The sequence below is a fragment of the Carassius auratus genome, chromosome 38 (genome assembly GCF_003368295.1).
Source record: "Carassius auratus strain Wakin chromosome 38, ASM336829v1, whole genome shotgun sequence".
Taxonomy (NCBI): domain Eukaryota; kingdom Metazoa; phylum Chordata; class Actinopteri; order Cypriniformes; family Cyprinidae; genus Carassius; species Carassius auratus.
The window spans coordinates 3,313,032-3,335,453 of record NC_039280.1 but is presented as its reverse complement, the minus strand read 5'-3'; the positions used below and the strand labels follow the sequence as shown (position 1 = coordinate 3,335,453).

The window sequence follows — 22,422 nt, the reverse complement described above, 5'->3', positions numbered from 1 at the left end:
CCAACATAAACATAAAAGTCCCAAAGGAAAATGGGATGCTCTTATACAATTTTACAAGCCATAATGGAGTTCTTAATTATGAGACACAAATCAGTCAATAGTTAACAAAAAGTAAGCATGAAGCTAAAAAAATTCATGCGGGTATCTCACTTACAAAGTTATGAAAAACACTCTTACAGTAATAAAGAATATTTATTATCTGCTTTAATAATGTTTTGAAAGATTAGCACAAAAAAGTAATCCATACATTGTTCATGGAGTGTTTTCTTTCTGAAATGATTAGTTGGATGTTCATATAATATTTTTTAAACATTACAACTTGTCAAAAATAACATTACCATAATGCTTGCATGCTTATTTAACATTGATTTAAAAAAAACATTTTTAAAACATTTTAAAAACTGGACGTTTTGATCGTTAGAAAGTTATTTGAGAAATGTTTTTTTCGTAACTTAATGAAATGTTAGGAACAAGTTCTTAGAACATATTTCTGTCAGTTATCTGGTTCTTAGTAATGTTGTCTAAACTTTTGCACAGAAAAGGTTATTTATACATCGTTCATGGAATGTTTTATTTCTGAAACTTTATGAAGAACGTTTAAGTAACATTGAAAAGTAACATTGGCATAATATTTGGAAAATCATATTGGAAAGAGAGAAACCAAGAGGGAACTTATTATTTTTTTAAGCCAATTTTTATTTTTTTTGGACATTTTGAACGTACAGAGAACATTCAGAAATAAAAACGTTAGTTTTTTTTTTTTTTTTTTTTAGTTTCTAGCCACCAGAAGCATTCCTGATCATTTTCATGAAAGTTTAATGGCATTCAGAACAAAACAAACAAAAAAGTGTTGTTTTTCTCAACACTTGAATGTGGTTAAGTTTCATGAAAAAAGCAACAGATTGAGTCGTATGCTTCCATCAACACATCCAAAGTGTGCACTATCCTATAACACTTTCTGGATCGTTATTTAATTCAGTAACATTAGGTTTTGATTTATGTGCTGTTTAATGCTTGATGATCGTGTTATTTTACGTATGCATCTGCATACATATGCAATCGCCGTTTTCGGCTTCTTCTTCACCGTGTTTTGATCTAGACGTTCAATGCTCTTTCAGAAGATGTGTAATCGTGTCTCCTAACATATATCAGTGAAAACACAGAAAATTCCGTTAATGTGGGAAAAGAGTTAGTCAGCTCAGATCATTTGGCCTGAGAAAGATTTATGTTTGAAACTTGCAATTGCACACTTTCAGCATGATCTGAGATCTTTTGACACATTTGAGATCACTGGGGCCAAACGTGCAAAGTCCCAATTTGCTCTCCATTTAATCACATTGCTGTCTAGAACAGTCAAGATATTCACATTTGTGATTATGTTCATCCTTAAGTGAACAGCAGCTAATTATAAACAAGCGATTGGGTTATTTTCGCCACGTTATGAAGCCTGTCACATGATAAATTATCTTCAATAACCCATTGAAAACATATAACAATAGCTCATATGAGCGCGCTGAAAGGAACCGTAAGCACATGCCTTCAGTCACGTGCGGTGGCCGCTGCCGTGGCTCTGAGAGAACAGAGGGGGTTGTTTGCACAGAGACAGCGGCTGTGTTGGGTTTGTTCGAGTGGTAAACATGCCGTAAAGCACCTGCTGACCGCATACTGACAGACCGGTGTCGACCCCGCTGTCCTCTCGGCTCCTGTGTGGGAGAACCCCAGTGAGGCCGCCTGCCTGTTTAATCACAGCTAATTGTGAACAACTGGTCACTTTATGTGTGTGAGTGTGTGTTCGAGGTAGACAATAGTAATGTTCACATTCTGCCACTCTCTGTCAACGCTGGCTAATGTGCGAAGGGTTAATGAGGAGGTCTAATCTGAAACATCCTCAGATGGGCAGCAGAAAGGCTCTGTGCCTGTTTAACTGCCTAAAGACTGATTGACAGCATTCTGATACCCTCCAGATGTAGATGCTGGTCACATCTCTCCCAAGGTGTGAAAAACTGAAGCATGGTCACTTATTAGGATGCCAAAGGTGTTCCTGAGTGTCGACCAACTAGTAACTCAATTACATTCAATAGCTTGCTGTATGCTTTAGCTAAAGATGGATGGAACCAATACAACAGGGAATGTTTTCACTAACTTTTACTAATGTTAAAGTATATTAATGTTAGGACAAAAAGTTCTTAAAGTAATGTTTATGAAATGCTTTTATAAATGTATTAATATTTGCTATACATTCTCTAATCGTCCTAATGATGTTATTTTTTACTTTTTTAGAACCTTTAAATAATGTTCTAATCACAACAAGAAACATTCTAAGAATGTTTAAAATCAAAGACCAGATAACATTCCATTCTGGGTGAAAAAGATAGTTGAACGTTGTAGGAAAGTTTCTGTAATCTTTAAATAATGTTCTAATCATGGCAAGACAACTGGACATTTCAGTGTTCTTAGAATATTAAAAATAAACATTCAAATACTGTTAAAAGTAGTGCTAGGAGAATGTTGTAAAAATTAATGTTCTAATCATGCAAGATTATCCGTTTTTTTTAAACATTTCTTAACAATGTTCCACAGTGTTTTTTACAACCTAAATGTGTTACTTGGGTAATTCTCTGCATGCATTTGTAAAATTGGAGTGTTTAAACTTTCATTGATATTTTTGAGCACCTAACCCTACCTCTAGCCTTTATTGCAAAAGCTAACCAGAAAACAGTATAAATGTAATACAAATGAGTCGTGTTGCATTCCAAGTGTTCTGAAGTTGTACAATGTCTTTTTAATAAGAGCAGATTGAAACTTTAGGTTTTAATGGCTAAAAATGTCCCCACTTGTCATTCCAAATATAAATCTGAACTTTAAAATGGTGCGTTATTGTGAATTATTGTGGCTGATCAAATCATAGGACAACATGCCAATGTTTTCTCATTTGAAATAGAGTTCCTAGTTTATTGATATAGCAACACCTTTGGCGTAAAGATGAAAGGTGCTTGACCATGCTTTAGTTTTTGACGTCTTGGGACTGAGAACAGTTGTCAAATGAGTGAATACCTAGCTGTGGATCTGTCGGTTGGTGTTGAGGGTCCAGGTACCACACTCTCCTGATACACCAGACTAGTGCCATGAAGAAGGCAGAACTGTAAGAGAAACGGCAAAATATGCAACAGAAAAGACACATTAGTGACACACCTTAAAACAAAGGCCTGATTTGCACATCTTGCATCTGATTTAATATAAACAGGTTATAGTAGTTGCCCTGCAATGCACACTTAATGGTCACGAATGAAAAAAAATGCATTGTGTACAGTGCTTACATCAAAGCATGCTACTGGGTGAACTCTGTTGACACGAGGGCTTGGAGTCAATTAAAAAACTTCAGAGACATTGGGAATCGAGCATTGATTCAGCTGCTCTATACTTGCCCTTTTTCAGTTCAGTAGAGCTAATTGTTAATTAATTAATGCCTCCTTGGTTGTTAGCTAATAGTGATGTGAAGTCCAATTCGTTCCTCCGAATCGGTTAAAATGGTTTGTTTAAATGAATGTTTAAAGGTACAGGTTATAGGACCTGCCACTAGAGGGCGCACTATCAAAACAATAACAATCGTGTGGTTTGATGACGCTAAGGAGCATGGAATGATGGGATTTGTTGTCTTCTACCCAACCGCTGACAGCCATCAAATCAGACGGAAACATAAATCATGGATTTAACGCGAGTTCATCGATTTGCGCAAGTAGATTGCATACAAAGTCAATACAAAGACGCAATCAGACTATGGATCAGACGGTCTAGGGATGCGATTCTCCGCTTTTGGCGTGTATGCCCTATAATACTAATCTTGTTGATCGTTATAAAAGCATACGTTTTCTGTAAAGTTACGAATCAAAACAACTCACCTGTCGAGTAAAACACAAGCGAGATCGACAGTTTGTCACAAAGCTACTTCCGCATTTGTCCACGACACTGTTGTCATGTGGTTTCTACATCAGTAAAGGCGGTAACAAAGGATAACTAACATCATTCGATTCATATCCATGCTACATACTCCCATACAGTAGGTGGAGGTATGCACCTGATAAGCCATGTTTGCAATCTGCCATAAAACTAATTAAGAACTAACGTCATTGACAGGCGACTGCACTGCCCCGTGCCACTTCTTAGAATGGGAATTTTCTTTAGTTGAAAACATTAGAGAGATTGTCAGTAATCAGCTGGACAAAATATATAACACTAGCCTAGTGGTTTTTGTATATTTTACTGCAAATATCTTACAAATTGTACCTTTAAATGAATGTTTAAATCGGTAGAAAAAAAATATTGTAGCCATTCTTTGACAACTTGTGATTTGTAATGATATGCTGAAATATTCAAATACTGCCAATTTTATGAATGCATTCCTGAGTATTTCCTTTTATTCATTGAAGTTAATCGAGATTTGTTGTCGCTGTTTCATTCTGTGATCCTGCCTGTCGAAAAAGCACATGACTGACAAATACTGATTAGGACAAGTTTCCTACATTTCAATTTTGCACCTAAAACACTTACTTACAGACATTGGCATACAATAACAAATGTGTTCTAGGTGTCTAAAGTGTAAAAGTGTGAAAATAAACTCAATAGTTTAGATAAAATGTTAAAACTACTTTATGTTGGTTTTGAGAGCCGCTCCGGACTACATGACGAGATAATAGACACTGATAATCAAGGAATACTAAGGATGTCTAAACCGAAGTAAGCCTTCATATCATGTAGTCACAGCGACAACAGAATTTTTACCAAGAATCAAAACCAACATTGAGAAATTGATTCTTGGAACCAACTTCCAGAATGAAGAATCAAGGTTCATCCCAAAAATTTCTGAATTAAACAGTCCAAGCATAAACTGGTGAAATGCAATGCAAACCTATTAATCTACACGATCTTTTAAAATATAGGCTTATATAAGTAAGTTAATGGAGTGTACTATCAAACACTTTCTGAAAAGTCTGAATGATCCACATGCAAAAACAGACAGATAAACAGCACTTTCAATTCAGCAAATCTGACGATCCAGACGATTCCAGCAGTTTACAGTGGTTAAAGTTTGAGGTTTGGCTTTAACTGGGTGTAAATGCGACACCCCTCCTCGTGTAGATTAGATTTCATGAGAATCAAGTTGTAAAAGTTTGCAATCCTCCACCAGCAATTACTTTATTATTTATGACCGTTGTCAAATGAGATATTTAATACAGTAACCCAGAAATGCAGTCAGTTTTATTTAAATGCTGCTTATGCAAAATGTTTGAAACAGGCCTTAAGGGGCCAGTCACACCAAAAATAATAACTGTAAGGGTAAATATATAAGCATCCACACCAAAGCACAATAATGTTTTGTTTATTATAAGTGTGTGCTGCAGTTTTGTGTTCTGCAGCTTTAAATGTTTGAGCTCTTTAAAGTCAGGTATATTTTGATTGGCTGTTGAGGTCAATGATATTGTTATCATTAAAGTTGTGGTGTGGACTTCTTATAAAATTAGAAAAATTATAAAAATTTTAGAGTTATTGTTACTTCCTGATTGTAGTATTTGAACAATATGCATTGTGAAAAATGCTATATAAATAAACTTGAATTTAATTGATTTGTTATACATCTTTGGTGTGAACAGAACAGCTCTTTAGTCTTGGCTAACTGGACTTTCAACTAAATGTGCATATGGACCATACTGCATTTATTCTGACAAAAAATTACCCAAAATGAGAGGAAGAGACCATTTGAATGACATTAAACTACCATTCAACTTTCATCTGATTTATTGGCATAAAAAGAAGTAATGAAAGCATGAACTGATAATAAAACAACTGTGTTCAGAACGACCTGAAAGTTTAGTAGTGTGCGATCCTCAATTGGGTACGTGTATGATGCTTAGCGTTTTAAAAGATTTTTAAAAGCTGTGTAGTGTTTTCCAGCCTTAAGTGTGTCAAACTAAACCTCTACACATATTTCAAAGATTCAGCGATATGAACTTGACAAACTTTGGCAGATCAAACATTCATTATTGCTCCCTGAAAACTCATAAACTACACTTTGTTTCCCAGTGGACTGATCAAAACGTGCACCCTGACTCAAGGAAACTGTTTAAAAGCAATCAATCACAATTTCTTTCTACCATCTACGTGTGCAATAAACACCAGATCGTCTATGAATGGCGTGTTGCCATCAAAGGCGGAGAGCATTCAGAATCGGCACAATACATGGCCAAAAAATGTAAGTGGAAAATACTTGCTGACCCTTGTGTGTCAAGTAATTTTTTTCTATATCTGAAGGACCCTACACGACCTGTAGGCCCCTTCACATGCATCAACTTGCGTACAGGATGTTATACAAAAGATGAAGGTGATGGAAAAACAGTAGCGGTACAAGCTAATATCTCCTCAGAGGTGAGGTAGCAACCAAACCACCTAGATGCATCAAAGAGCTGGACAGGAAAAAACAGAGCATGCAAAGCAATCAGTTTTAAAGAATGGACATTAAGAGGAATAATATAATCTTTGAGGTGTTTTTTATTTATGCTGGATCAAAGCAATATAATTATATAGAGGCACATGATCTCTCTGGCTCTCTTTCTTTGTGTACTGCTCTCTTCCTCATATGCAAAGCAGAGAATTGATGACTTATCGCACAGCCATTAAGTTTCTTATCAGGTCATTGCCAAACGAGGGCTCGTCTGAAATGGAAGTCACCTTGTTGGTGTTTCAGCTTTGGGAACTGAAACCATGCGCATTACGCACAATCATCAGAACAACTGAGTAGTAATTATTAAAAGCTTAAAGACCCCAAGAAATCTCTTGACAAGAGTAGTTTCCTTTCCTGTTTTGAAATAGGAAGTTTGGAACAATAAACAGCCAGTACGCTTTAGTTACGTAACCGCCATGATTTGCTACTTACTAGTCAGAAACGGTTCATATCAGAGGGATATTTTCTTCTTCGAATGAAATGCTTTGCTTAAAGGTCAGCTTTACTAAAAGGTCAATGTATATGTGTGTGTGTGTGTGTGTGTGTGTGTGTGTATTTATGTAAACGTATGTATGTGTATATATAGGTCTGCCTTTAATGGTTTATAAGTTAATGTTTAAAATCAATTCCCCTATGGAGAAAATGAATGGGATTTTTACTTCAGTAAACTGATTTTGCACTCTAAGTGTATACTGCACAATATTTATTAAGCAGTGAGTTAGTAATCCATTCCAAACAACCATTCCAAAATACTTCTAGTATCTGCACTTTTTGCACTGATGCAACTCCAGGACAGATGCTATCGAGAAACACTCATTTTGAAATGTCAAACTGACGTATCGCAGGTCCCATGACTGTGCGAATCGCAAGAAAGCTCCTCAGTGCCAATAACAGCAACAGAAGTTCGAAGAAACAGGTGGAAGTGAGGTTTTCCTGTTCCTCACTGGCACGATTTGTCTCTCGATCACAGGACTAGTGTGACAGCACACCTCATGACCTGCCAGGAACCAGGTCATTATTCTGTGATTTATTTATGCTAGGTGCTCTCCCGAGGGCCTGACAGCTGCTGTCAGCAGGTCTGAGATCAGTGCAGTTCTGCTCCGGTGCTCAGCAGCTAATCTGATACTCATATGACTGCAGCACACATCCTGATACTGCTGCGTCACAACACTGCCAATGACAGTTAATGTGTAAATCCAACCATAAGCCACAATGAATGACTGCTGAAATCAGTTTATCATAAACTGAGCCACAAAGAGCTGAAACAAATAGTTCAGCTAAAAGTTACACTTCTGTCACCATCAACTCATCCTCATGTCATTGCAAGCCTTTATGAATGTTTTTCTTTTCTGTAGCTCATACAGCGATTTAGGCTACCATGTTTAAGTACCAGGAGATTCAGGCTTGTAAATGGACAAAAAAAAAGCACCTTAAAAGTAGTTCAAACAATATATATTTTTATTTTCATTTAGGCTAGTCTGTGTATAAATGTGTGACGTATTTGAACACATTTCACTTCCATTAATGTGAAATGTTTTCTGGACATTAAGTAATAAAAAGGCTGTGGACCTTTTCACCCGTTCGTTGTGCAACTGATCAAGCTTTTGCAAGCAAAACCACTAACTTTTTTTTCCCCCCTTGCATCAAAAAGTTTGCTTTTTTTGAATTCTGAATGGTTGCACAGTGCACTGCATTTTTATAGATGCTTTGAAATAGTGTTCTAGGTAGTTGTTAAGGCATTGCTTTGTGGTTAACAGATTAAGGTGTTTTATGTGTTTGCTAGAGTATTTTTACTGGTTGTAAGGGAATTGTTTCTTTTTTGAGTGTTGTACTGTAGGTGGTTGCTAGGATGTTGCTATGCAGTTGTTAAAGGGTTAGTTCACCCAAAACTGAAAATTTTGTCATTAATCATTAACCCCCATATCGTTCCAAACCCGTAAAAGCTCTGTTCGTCTTAGGAACACAATTTAAGATATTTTGGATGATATTTAAAATAATTTTTCACTCCATCACCGTGATAGAGAAATAGAGAAACAAAAAACTATGGATAACATTAAAGAACATTACAAAATAGCATGGTGATAGCTAATTATGCTGAAGCTGATGATGCTGACTCGCATCTCCGCAGTACAGTGGATGCATCTTAAGAAAGAAATACAACTTTCATAGAGATTGCATAATCTGAGAGTATTTGTTTTGAATTGGTTCATTTTGAACTTGAAGTAGACATTTAAAGCTTCTGTGAGGGAAGTAGGGTATAGGGAAGTAGTCTATATGTTGAGTTTCAATTTTTTTATGACGCATTCCTGTTCACAGAGACAGTGACTCACCCTGTTTGTTTTCTTTATTTTACAAAAGCACAATGTTTAGTTATTGAGTGTACATACCGATACTTATAAAAAATAAATACAAAATAAAGAGCCACAAAAAACTATGGATAATATTCAAGAACATAACAAAATATTTTTTTATAAATCCATAGCTTTCACACACTCCTTGGATGCTCTAATTTCCCAAGCTTCCCTTAATCTAAGGCTAATAAATGTATGATTCATGATCTGGGTCATTGTTTAATAGAAAACCACACATAATTTGGTTGCACTTTATTTTATAGTACATGTACTAACATGTACTTATAGTGTTCTGGTAATACAAGGTAACTACATGGGGTAGGGTTAGGTTTAGGGGTAGGTTCAGGGTTAGTACCTAGTTATTAAAAAGTTATTGTAATTACTATAATAAGTACATAGTATGTACATGAGGAACAGGACTGTAAAATAAAGTGCTACCCATAATGTTTCTACTGTATCTCTGTCAATCACTCTGATATTTAGTTAAAATGAGTGCTTTCCTTCACTCTTTAATCAGTTATGTGAATGACTGTATGGTCAGTCCTTATAAAGTAGCAACAATGTTGTTTGTAAAGTACAGTGCTGTGCAAAAGTCTTAGGCACATTAGTTTTTCCACCCCAAAAAACGGGTTTTACGCCAGTTATTGATATATTTGGCTGTAGTTCGTCAGTAGAAAATGTTTACATTTCATTCATTTTTCCATTAATTTTAATAGTAATCTAGTGAGATTTTTGAATGCACAAGTAGATCTCCACCTCGTTGCTCCACCTGTTGACCGCTCTAAAGCCGCCTGCCTAAAAGTGATATTATCCAAGCTCAACCAAGTGGCTCACTCTAGACCTCTGGCCTCTGCTCACTCAAGGCCTGTGTGTGGCATTGTTCCGTTGAGAAACTTGTTAAAACCTTATTTTTGCCATCCAAAAGAAAACACGACTAGAAATCATGTTTATATCACATTTATAAAGGGTTTTATGTTTTTGTCCCATCGCTCCGGCCAGACAAGGCTTCACAATATGTTAAGAGGCGTAACATTTCCATCTCACGGTTGAGGCATTCAGCCAATCACAATGTGCTGGATAGCTGGCCAATCACAGCACACCTTGCTTTTCGGAGAGATGAGCCTTGTAAAAATCGACGCATTTCAGAACGGGCAGCATAGACGAGAAACAATAATGTACAGTATGTGTAAAAGAATGTGTTTTTTAACCTTAAACCACAATCGAATAAACACATTCCATTATACCAAATACGCAAAATAATGTTCTTTATAGCAGAATCATATGACCCCTTTAAATTGTGTTCCGAGGATGAATGCAGCTTTTACTGGTCTGGAATGACATGGCGGTTAGTGATTAAAGACAAAATATTTGGGTGAACTAACCCTTTAATTAAGGTGGTGCTAGTAGGGCTGCACCTGAATAAAGATTTTTCTAGTAACTAGTAGTTATTCATTCAAGCCATTATTCATCAAATCACGTTAAATATATACTGGGGGTGGGAAACTAAACCTTAATGAGCCTTTAGTATATAGCCTACTGTATTAAATCTTGCTGCAAAGCACCATGAATATGTCCAAAAAAATAGCATGGTGATAGCTAATTATGCTGAAGCTGATGATGCTGACTCGAATCTCTGCAGTACAGTGGACGTGCCTTAAGAAAGTAAAGCACCTTTCATAGAGATTGCATAATCGGAGAGTATTTGTTTTGAACTGGTTCATTTTGAACTTTAAGTAGACATTTAAAGCTTATGTGAGCGAAGTAGGGTATAGGGAAGTAGCCTATACATTGAGTTTCAGTTTTTTTATGACTTATTCCTGTTCACAGAGACAGAGATGTGAGAAAGCGCAACGTGTTTGTTTTCTTTATTTTACAAAAGCGCAATGTTTAGTTATTGAGTGTACATAAATAAAAGTAGACCCTATACAGTTTCGAATGATGCATTACTCTCATCGGCATGATCAAAAATGATGACATATTTTAAACTGTTTCCGTATTTTCATCTGCTATCAGGAAAAACATTCTAGTGATCGTGCTGGTGCCTGCATGTTTAGGATGTTTACATTTTAAATGGTATGCCATATTTGAGGATGATAATTCATAGGTAAACATTTGGATTTCCTGCATGGCTGATATACTATAATTACCTATAATTAAGACTTTTTCTGTAGACAACCAACAAATACATTTTTGGTTTACCAACACCATGTCTAAATCCGCTATAGAACTCATTATAATAAGTGACACTGTATACACTGGATGTGGCGCAATGTGACATGACAAATCTCACGATAAACTGATACCTTGTTCTATGTATGACATACTGACACACATATCAAATGATTTGCAATGAACTGTTGCATTCGGCATATCAACTAACTTTTAATTGACTATTAGGAGGGCAGTTGCTAGAGTAGGCCTATTTTAAATGGTTGCAAAGTAAAGGTGTCATGCACCTGCCCCCTTAGATTTCTGAGCCAAGTGGATTTTGAATGCAGCTTCCAAAAGACAAAAAAATTTCAGAATAATATTTTTTATTTCATACACTGGTGTGATTAGAACATTTAGTGCGGGACAACAGCAGCTGCTAAATTCAAATCAGTGTTCGCTGGCTACGTTGCTGCACATTAAAACCAATCACTTACGATTCGGTTGAGCTTGTGAATGCAAATGGCCAATCAGAGGCGTTCAGGTGAGTCTTGAGTGAAACACTGGTGATTTGTTCAAAGTGCGCATTTGCTGAATGAATTCTGCTCTCTTGCGAATTCTCTCATCAGAAGCAACAAAGTGCAGATGTGCATACAATGTAAGTACGATTTCCATTTCACAATGTAAACAACTTCAGTAATTATAATGGGCGTTTTTGAGAGTGCTTGAACTCTGGCTAGGCTGAAGTCAGTGAATATGTTTTTTGATAATGTGAATGTGGTACTTTAAAAAGTTAATAGATTACACTAATATAAGTTTATTTGCTTGTCGCCCATTATTGATCAACTAACATGATCTATAAAGGTGCAAAATGCATTTACTTGCACATACTTGAAAATTGAGATATTTAATGATATAGGTAACATGTTATTTCAAATAATAAATGGAATAATAAATAAAAAACATAAGTCTACATATCAGTTATACAGCGCTATTGTTGCTGCTGTGTTTCACATGACAAGCAAAATGAGCTTCCCATCCCTTCACTCGTACCCCCTTTAAAATAATGAGTGCATGACGCCCCTGTTGCACAGGTATTGTTTTTTGGTTGCTAATGTGTTTTAAGTGTTTTCTAGAGTATTATAAATGGTTGAAAAGTATTCTGAGTGGTTATTTACTGGCCCAAGTCAAAAGAGTCTACCCAAAAGACTTGGGTCTGTTAGCAAAAACCCAGAACCCCAAATTATTGTGGTGATGACTTTTTCCAAACACGTGGTGAAGAGTGGAATCCTCTGAAATCTCCCTGCGACTCAGAGAAGCTCAGTTTATTGTTTTTTGAGTGGGCACGAGGCTGCTGTTGTTTCTGAGAACTTTCCATTTGAACCGACTGATGTGTCAAAAGACAAAAAGAGTGTAATGCAGCGGCACACAGAGCAGAGAGACATCACTTCACACTTACCTTGGTGAGCAAGGCACAATCCTCTTTGATATGGCAATCTTGACGGCGAGAGCAAACTGCTCCAAGGTCACTGCAGAAACATAATAAGAGCAACTAGTAGCATAATAGTGAAATTAGAAGGAGGTGCTGCATTAAACATTGTTCCCCTGAGGTCCTAGTTATTTGTATCGAAACAGTAAAATAGTGCTTTTTTTTTCTTCTGATTATTCTTCACCTTCTCCCTGACTCCTAAAATAAAATGGGACACTTTGTCTTTAAGAAACAGTCCTTCCGAATTTGAAATGAAAAGCAGTGCTTTGATGTACCAAAGTCTGCTGCACCCCCGGGCAGATGTTTTCTATCTAGACAATATTTATAACCAGCTTAAAAGAGGAAAGACCACAAACAATATAAAATAGAAACTTATTTATCATTTAAATCATCATATTTTGGATTCAGCTAGTGAATTAACATTTTAGAGTAAGAAAACTACCAAAAATGTAATGAATATCTTTTAACTGAAAGTATGTTCTAAGAATATTTTTCTAATGTTCCAATTAAGTGACAAAAACCATTCTTTTGGAATGTTCCAGTTTTTAAAATGATTTAAAAGTTGCAATATTCCATTTGATCATTTTACTTTTGAATGTTACATTCTGAAACAAGTAGTAACATAAAAAAAAGAAGTAAATACTTAATCGGATCACTAATCATTCAATAACTGCACTTTTTGCATTGTCAAGTCTAAAGTTCTAAATTTTACAGTACATTTTCATATTGCATCAAACTCTTTTATCTCATAAGCATGATTATGAGCATTTTAAATTGCCTTTGTTTGCTATTGCTATTTGCTGTTTTATGAAAATCACATATTTGATGCTTTGAATGAACAACAGTGCTTGAATTTACAGATGTGGCTCTTTGCATCTCCTTACTGTGCCTGTGACTCTCTCTGTATGACTTATTTGTGAGGCACTGAACAATGTAATAAATATTCTGTGATCTGTGACCGCTACTGTGTGTTACAATCGTATGTGTAAGTCCGTATTAATATCATAAATGAAAGCCCAAAATGGAACACTTGTGCAAGGTGTGAATAAAAAGCCCCTCATCTCAATGTTATCAGAAGCATCTCAGAGAAAATTAGCGCATGATCTCGGGGTGTGTGTGTGTGTGTGTGTATAAGTGTGTGGGAGGAGGGTGAGAGAATGGAAATTTGCTATCAGGGGAGGAAAATATATCTTGACACACAAACCCATACACACACGCGCACACACACAGAGACTGAGCATGTGGAAATACTCTAGAACATCAGAGGCTGAGAGATGCACAGCACCTTTCTGTTGCTTACTGGGTGTAAGAGTGAATCAGAAAGTCAAAGGGAAGTTAAACAGTGTCTTTAATGATCAAAGATGTGTGGTGAGTTTATAGTCTACATGGGCACATGAATCACCTACTCTAGACCTCACACAGATGCACTATTAATACACTGTGCTTGTTCACACATTTAAAGGTAAAATAATACAGCATTTAGGGATCTGTGGCAGCAACATCCTCACTACAAGAAAAGTCTTTTAAATTAATATTTTGACTTATTTTCCTGAACAAATATTTCAAACCCCCTACATCTTACTTCAAAAACACAGCTTATGATATTAAGACTCTACAATTAACAATATAAAAATGTCTTTGTTTGATGTGTTATAAATGTTATATTATTATTTTCTTTAAACATTAATAATTGCATAATTATACTTTACTTCAATAATTGATTTTACATTTATTAATCATTGATTCATTTTAAATATATTGTAATTATTTAATAGATGAATATAGTAAAATCACTAAACAGTAATCGTTGTTCCAAACTGGCAACTTAAATTTAACTTTTTGTATTTTCCAAATATTTAAATTGGAAATTTAGACAAAAATATTAAGAATAGCCACTCTGTCATCCTTAATGTAATTAGAAAAATTAGTTGGATGTTTTACATGTCTCTGTAGTTGGTAAGATCATCTGGCAATTCCTGAGAACTAACTTCCCATTTCTAAGCCAATTTTGCAATGACCAGCTAGTCTTTTTGTGAAATCCTGTTCTTGAATAGTGTCTAACTTTTTTATGCTTTATTTTAATAAATTCTTTTACATTACTTTTTAAGAGTGGCTTCAGTGTACAAACACATTTTGGGGTTGTTGTGCATACGGCATCCCAGCATCCTACAGGGTGATCTTTTGGACCCCTTTTTATAATGTTAAAGTCTTCTGTGAGAATGTGGATGTACAGTAAAAAGAGCATCTGCACACATTCATGCAACACATGTACTATAAATAATGTACATAAACTTCCCTTTTCTCTCACTTCGGTGTATGTGTGCCATAGCTAAAATGGTCACGTGATGTAAACAGGCATTCCCACAAAAAACTCATCTGTTTTGCTCTACCTGTTCAAAGGAATAAAGAGCATTGAAAACAATTTGTTAAAATTTACAGTCTCAGGAAATGGAGCAAAAGTATTGATGAATCATGTTGAATCACTCAGATTTTTTTCAATCAAATGCTCTCTAGTATTTAAATGTCCCGTCCCCAACTTAATTACTGTGTATTTGGCGGAGTGAAAAAAACATTTTTTTTTCTGTGTATAACACATATTTCCCTAATAAAGAGAAAAGCTTTATTTTCTTTGGAACTTTGGAAACTATAGCTCTCACCTTAAAATATGACACGGCCAAGCAACAGATTAATAGGCTACTTCAAATTTTACAAAAAGCTTATAGACGTAGTTATAATATAAGTCAGACTCTGAAATGGCTGCTGTTGTCACTCTTCTGATGAAGATGTCATTAATTTGTTAGACAGTGTACCCAACACAGAAGTATGTCAACACAGAGCTCAGTTAGGTGTTGCTGTCTGTGAGACTCAGCATTGGTTAGCACCCTTCTGAACATAAAATTATGAATGGCACACTCTACTGTCTTGAGGACTTAACGGACACATGCATTCAGTGGCCATTGTAAGTCCACAAGGGCACATGAACTCTGCATTCCATTCGGAAGGGGTTATCCCTATACCCTAATCCCTTTAAAGGGTTTACCCTCCGGAGTGAGAGCTTCAAAGTCTTGAAGGGTGTAGGGGACTAGACAACCAGACAATAAGTGTCCTTCTACATCATCATCACATGACCACATGGATGCGCCGTCATCATGCAAAAATCTGCGCAAAGGATCATGGGAGCCCAAAGTGTCGATCAGCTGTACCCTTGGAAATCCTTAATTCCGAAGGGCCCTTTGAAGTGGCCAGTTTTGAGCACTTTGATTTGGAACGACCCTTCAATATGGCATCCACGATTGAAGTGCCCTTCGGAGGGCAAACGTTTGTGAAATGATTCGCGAACCTGCTCCGAAGTTCCAATCTGAATCAAAAGATTCACAAACCTGCTTCAAAATTCTGATCTTAATAAAATAATTTGTGATATGTTCCCCCAAGTCCTGATCTTCACTATAAGCAAAGTTCTGATATAAATAAAATGATTTGCGATCCATTTGGAGCGCTTCGAAACAATGAATAATTTGTGACGCAACGGTTTAACTGATTCAGAGTTTTGAAAAGCTCGATTTCACCCATCACTAGAAGTGTTTTTTAAAACCATTTACTAGCAATGTCAAAATAAGAAAATAAAATGCTCTTTTTGATCTGGGTTTTACTAGTAGACTGCTTGAACTGAAAGATCAAAATCACGATTATGTATCAGTCAGAGCGGTTCCAGAGTAAATGACTCAATCGAGTCATTTTTTGTGTTCCTTCGCTTTTCACATCTTCAACCATGTTTAAACTACACTCAGTACTACTACTGGCTTAGCTCACTAAGTTAATGACATTAACTGAAGGAGGAAAAAGTATGTTTACAAATAAAATATAAAAATTTCCTTACCAAGGATAACCTTTCATCACAACTATGATTCAAACATCTACGAACATATTCAGGTATCCGGTTTACTGCTAACTACTTATAAAAAAAAAAAAAAAAAAACATTGCTGAGATCTCATGTTCTGAAAGTTATATAAATGCATTGCTCTTAAAGAAATGTTTGTGGAATGTTGTTATTATAACTTGATATATGTTGAGAGAAACATTCTTGGAACATCCTTATAATGTTGTTTGTACTTCAACATTCTCATAATGCAGAGAAAACGTTCTTAGAACAGCATTCTCAGAACATCATTATGATGTCATTTTTACTTGAATGTTTTATGAAAAGTATTTTGTAACCTTTAAATAATATTATAATCACAAAAATAAATTAAATGTTCGAAATTAAAAAGAATTCTGCCAATAAATGTTTATATTTACAGCTTTTTATACTTGCCATAGATCTATCTCTTGCTATCCCTTGCTCTTCCTTAAAATAAGCAGTAGTAAAACACAGATGGCAAGCTCTTTTTGTTTCCAGTTATTTAGTGAGAGTAACTGACCTTACTGTAAGGTCAACTTGCCAGGCTGCACTGTAATACCATTCCCTGTAGCTCACCACTTTCAGCAGGAACATTAAGTCTCCTACTTTGTCCATGCTGAAGCCAAGAAAGCTAGATAAACAAGGAAACAGCCAAAAGAAATATAGATTAACTCGGTCAAACAAAGAGATACTGTATAAAATCACTGAACCACTATCAGAATCACATCTAAACAAATAAAAGCTGATTATTATTTTTTTCAGTCTACAGTATGACTGACGACTAAAGATCTCAGCTTTGGTTAATATGTTCTGAATAGCAGGCCCTAAAAACAATTACATCTATCAAATTTTCCTCTTAGGCAGAATTGTTAAATTGGTGACCTAATTGTTAATGTAAACACAAGCGAGGGGGAAGACAGTTTTCTCAGGGATCAACAGTTAGTGTGCAGCTGTTATGGACTGTAAAGTTTTAGGGGCTGTTTACATAACATCGTTTTCAGCCAAAAACGAGAAAAGTTTTAAGCATTTTGCCCGTTCATTTACACGACAGCGGCGTTTTGGGGAATAAAAACGCATATTTTTAAAAAGGGGTTTCAAAGTGCAAGTTTTTGAAAATGCCAAGGTTATTGTTTCTGTGTAAACACCTTATACAGGAATCTTTAATGCATGCGTAGTACGTGTTAGTTATGTAGATATGCGCAGTACGTGTCAATTTTAAAGGCAAGCACCAACAAACATACACAACAATGGCAGAGTACATGGTATTGTTGTTGCTGCTCAAAAGTTACAGTACAGTGTGGATTTACTTCACCAATATTACAACCAACAGCGGAGATGCATCATATACATCATATTATCATCACTTCCTTACCGGTAATGTTTACTAACAAGGTGACAGTGCCAACTACTGGCCAGGCATACATAATATAACTTTTTTTTTTACATAATTTTTTATAATCTTTTGTTGTGCTTCAAAGAGGTACAGTATATTATTTCCATAATGAGTGCTAAAGTGTACTTCTTTTTCACAGGGGAAATGAATCATTATTAATGTACAGTAAATCTCTCTTTTACATAGATTCACATAATTTAGAGAATTTTTTCCATCTTTAGTGGCTAACAGTAGAGACTATTATTGACTGTAGAAGAAACTTTGCTTTGTGTCCTTAAACAAAGACCCTTTACGCAGAGTCTTATCTCCGGTCTGCATTAGCAGCTTGTCTAGGCCACTCCACCCTGTCCTTAGTGTAAAGGTGTGATCCTAATGGTCAGAACTTCCTTTTAGTCATTAGCTTTCCTCAAGGGATCACACAATCAATGCAATATCGCACAATAAACACCACAAACTAAATGCATGACTAATGTTTTTTTTTTTTTTTTACCAACCTCTCCCGGAATCTCAGACTAGGAAAGTAAACTTCTTCAATTCTTAACCTGAATACTGGTGTTCCACAGGGGTATGTGTTGTGTCCCCTGCTATATGCACTCTTCACTAATGATGGTCTACCTGCCCATGAAAAATACACCATAGTAAAATTAGCAGATGATAGATAAGTCATCGGCTTGATCACGGACAATAATGAGTATGCACAAGTACAAAATCAGCCTGGTGCTCTAACAATAATCTCATCATTTATAGCAAGAAGACAAAAGAGATAGTGATGAATTTTAGGACCTGTTCTTCTAAATGGAGTGGCTGTGGTCATCTCTTTTAAATTCTTGGTGTTGAACATTGCAGAGGATTTTTCTTTGACTACATATACCTCCGATGTCATTGGAAAAGGACATCAACATGCTTATTTTCTGAGGAGATTAAAGAAACATATTGCCTCAGAAACTTCTTGTGAATTTTTAATGACGTGCAATGAATGCACTAACATATTTCATCACATCCTGGTACACTAAAGGAGCTCTGAAAACAAACGCTTTGAAACAAGTTATCAAAATGGCACAAAATATACAGTTACCATCAGTTGAGGATTTTTAGAATGTCCAGATGTCAGAGCAGACATCCTCATTTCTCGTAGGAAATACAGAAGAATACTACAAGACTGAAAAATAGACTGAAAAACTACATAGACTGAAAATTTGTTAGAGCTGTAAAAATATTGAACACTTCCTGATTCAAGTTGTCTGCAGGATTTTAAAAACTTTTATCATATAAAAATACCACTGTATGAACGGTGTCAGACAACGTAACATATTTAAACAATAAAATGGCTGTAAAACAATTTACAGTTCAGATAAAGGTTTTATAAAATGATAAACTTTACATTTCAGCCTTTAAACCATTTATTTAAAAGAAATGATCAAAAGTATAAATGTTTGTATTAGTTTAATACATAAATGCATTTTACTGTCTTGTTTAGATTTTTTTGAAGACACATTAGCTTTTTATAGATTTACCAGTTCATGTTTATAACCAGTTCCTGCTTAAAATATGTTGATTTTAACACTACTCTGAACTAAAACAGCAGACAGGCTGATTGAAAATGCAAATTAATTCTCTGCCAACAGTTGGCGCTTTTGGAGCAGCAGAAAATTGCTGTTTCCCTGGTAACCGCTGCACACAAAGCGGGCTGAGCTCATAAATGCTGCTGTATCAGGCATTACAGGGAAGAATAAATAAAAATGCCATTTATATTTTTCTGAAGACAGTCAGTTCCCTTCAGAGAAATAAAAACACCCATGCCGAGTTTTGACTTAGAAACGTGCAGCGCTCATTCAATGAAAACCTAATCTTTTGATGTTTAATCATCACATTAAGCCATTTCACAATTCAGTCTCCAAATTAAAGCTCTCTTGAAATTATAATTAAGACTTCTGCTGTACCATTTGAGGAATTACATTTTATTTTATTAACTTAAATTTAATTTGCATCTAAATTTAAGACTTTAAGGACCCTCGCACACCCTGTGATTGGTTAGTGTTTATGAATTATATTTGGAATTGCACTGCACACGTTAAAACAGTCTTTTGCTGTAGCTATTTAACTGTACTGTTTTGTCGTCTTAAACTATTAATCTACATTGAAACTTTCATATTGATATTTATTTTGTTGTTTTATGTGAATGTTCGAGAATGTGATATACCAACAAAATTTGTTTTGCTGATATGAGCTGACTTTATATGACACAACCAGCAATTCACTGTTACAACGTTCTTGTTAAGGATTACAATAACTTATTTCCATTGTGGTCCTTGTTGCTCAGCAGTACAATGACATATCATAATCATTGTGTATGTTTCTGCCCTACAAATGCCTAAACTCAAAATAACCTCCTCTACTCCATAGTGTAAAACAATCTTCTCGAAGTTACCAAATTGGACACACTTTTTCAGGGAGGGCACATCCAAAACGTAGCAGTGTGCTGGTCATGTGTATGAAATTTAGAGCTAAATGCTAATTTCCCTCATGACAGGTGACGCTCAAATCTCTTAATAACTTCATTAGACTGATGTCCTGCAAAAAAAGTCCCCGCAATCTGAGAGCAAGGATGAGAAAGAGAAATAAAGTGGCTGGCAGAGCCTCTCACGGTTCTTGTGACTTGAGTTTAATCTTCAGTCCCACAATCCCAGCACCCTTTATTTTCACATGCCCCAATATGACCTTCAGCGCTGGTTAATCATTAGCCTAAAACACTTAATCAAATAAGAGCCCTCACAAATATAGCCCAAAACTTGTTGAAGTATGCTTTGAAACAGCAAAACTGCAGCCTTATAATATTAAAGTAATATTCAAAGGAAGAAGGCTATATTTGAAAGAGAATTTAGTAATATGTTCTCTATGATTCAAAGAGGTAATATCATGAGATGTTTATTTGATTTGTGACATAGAAAGAGATTGATGTACTATGAAATACTACTGTAGCGTTCAGAACTATGGAAAAAATATATCATGATTTCCTTAATATGGAGCAGCGCAGCTGTTTTCAAAATTGATAACGATGATAATAACAAATGTTTTCCGAGCTGAAAATCAGCATATTAGAATGATTTCTGAAAGATCATGTTACACTGAAGACTGGAGTACAATTCAGCCTTGCATCACAGGAATAAATTAAATTTTTACAAAATATTCAAATAGAAAAGTGTCATTTTTGTAACAATATTTCAGTTTTACTGTATTTTTGATCAAATAAAAGTAGCCTTTGTGAGCATAAGAGTCAATCGGCTCCAATCTTTTAAACAGTAGTGTATATGCACAAAAATATAAACTAAAGCAAAGCAAAAACTCAATTACTCTGCTGAAGTGATAGGAAAGAGTTCAAATTCATTTAATTTAACGATACAGAATTTAGACAGATATTTTCTAACTAATACTTAATATTCAAAATTCCAAATATAGTATTCCAACTACACGGACAACTGAACACATTTAAGAAACTGTAATTAAAACTAAAATTCCCAATCACAAATGTGAATATTGTCCTTCTCAATGGTTTTCTAGCGTTAAAATGACAACACCATCAGCCTGTCTCTAAGGATTCAATTGCATGACTTTATTTTGGTACTGAAGATAATCTAATTTCAGCAGAAAATACATGTCTTTAGGCTTCGGCAAGCTGTGAATACAGACGTTGTGTTTGAGACGTTGTGTCAGAACCAGCATAAAATGAATCACAAAGCTGAACTCAGCAGTTATCTAATAACCAGCCCAATGCTAAGGACGCATTATTGTGATCAAATCGTGTGCAATTGCTTCAAAATGACCCCCTTTATTCTAATGCCTTCATAATCCACTTAATTCAATATAATTTGTGAGACACAGTTTATATTTTTTAAATAATTGCCACTTGTCTAGTTTCCCCTCCAAGCGGTCATCGTGTAGATATCTGTGTTTTCTGTTTACACTGTCTTGTTTGTCTGAACACGAACATTTAAATGTGATATTGGACTATATTAAGGGAATAGCTCTAAAATAAGCAGGAAAACAAATAACAACCTTAAGGAACAAGAGGGTAATAAACATGACCCTTGTGACCAAGCATTTTTTTCCCATCAGTACTTGCTGGCCAGTTTGAGTGCATTTGTTGTGTGGTGTCATCTAAAGCAGTACTTATGAATACCTGAAACATGACCATGTTGTCGACGTAATGTGACAAAGAAGTCAGAGTCACACTTCAGAGATGGAATGTGTTTTTCCGTCATAAAGCCCAACCACAGTTTCCATTTAAAAGTGGCTAAAGGGAAATAAAGAAAATCAAAATATACATTTGACATCCAGTATATGGACATTCAGTTTACCCTAAAATGAACATTTGGTGAAAATGCACTTAACCTCAGGCCATCTAAGATTTTGAGTTTGTTTCATCATCAGATTTGGGTGAATTGAGCTCTGCAGTGAATGGGTGCTGTCAGAATGAGAGTCCAAACAGATGATAAAAACTAATCCACAAGTAATCCACAGCACTCCAGTCCATAAATTAACATGGAAATAAATCCAACATTTAAGGCGGTTTTGACTTTAAACTGTCACTTTTGACCAAAATATGAGTCCATAATAAATAATAAACGCTTTCTCCAGTGAAAAAGTTA

At 35.5% G+C, this 22,422-nt stretch overlaps 1 protein-coding gene across 1 annotated transcript in view; it reads right to left on the bottom strand.

The window, feature by feature from the left end:
* Nucleotides 1-351: 351 nt before the first annotated feature.
* LOC113057469 (uncharacterized) overlaps nt 352-22,422 on the bottom strand; it is a 34,104-nt gene continuing 12,033 nt past the window's right edge. Inside the window, exons 5-8 of the mRNA XM_026224901.1 lie at nt 21,954-22,067; nt 12,455-12,524; nt 3,055-3,140; nt 352-1,735 (exon numbers count right to left, since the gene is read on the bottom strand). Of these exons, the coding sequence (XP_026080686.1) occupies nt 1,425-1,735; nt 3,055-3,140; nt 12,455-12,524; nt 21,954-22,067 (581 nt within the window). The 3' untranslated portion in view covers nt 352-1,424. The remainder of the gene's footprint in view (nt 1,736-3,054; nt 3,141-12,454; nt 12,525-21,953; nt 22,068-22,422) is intronic.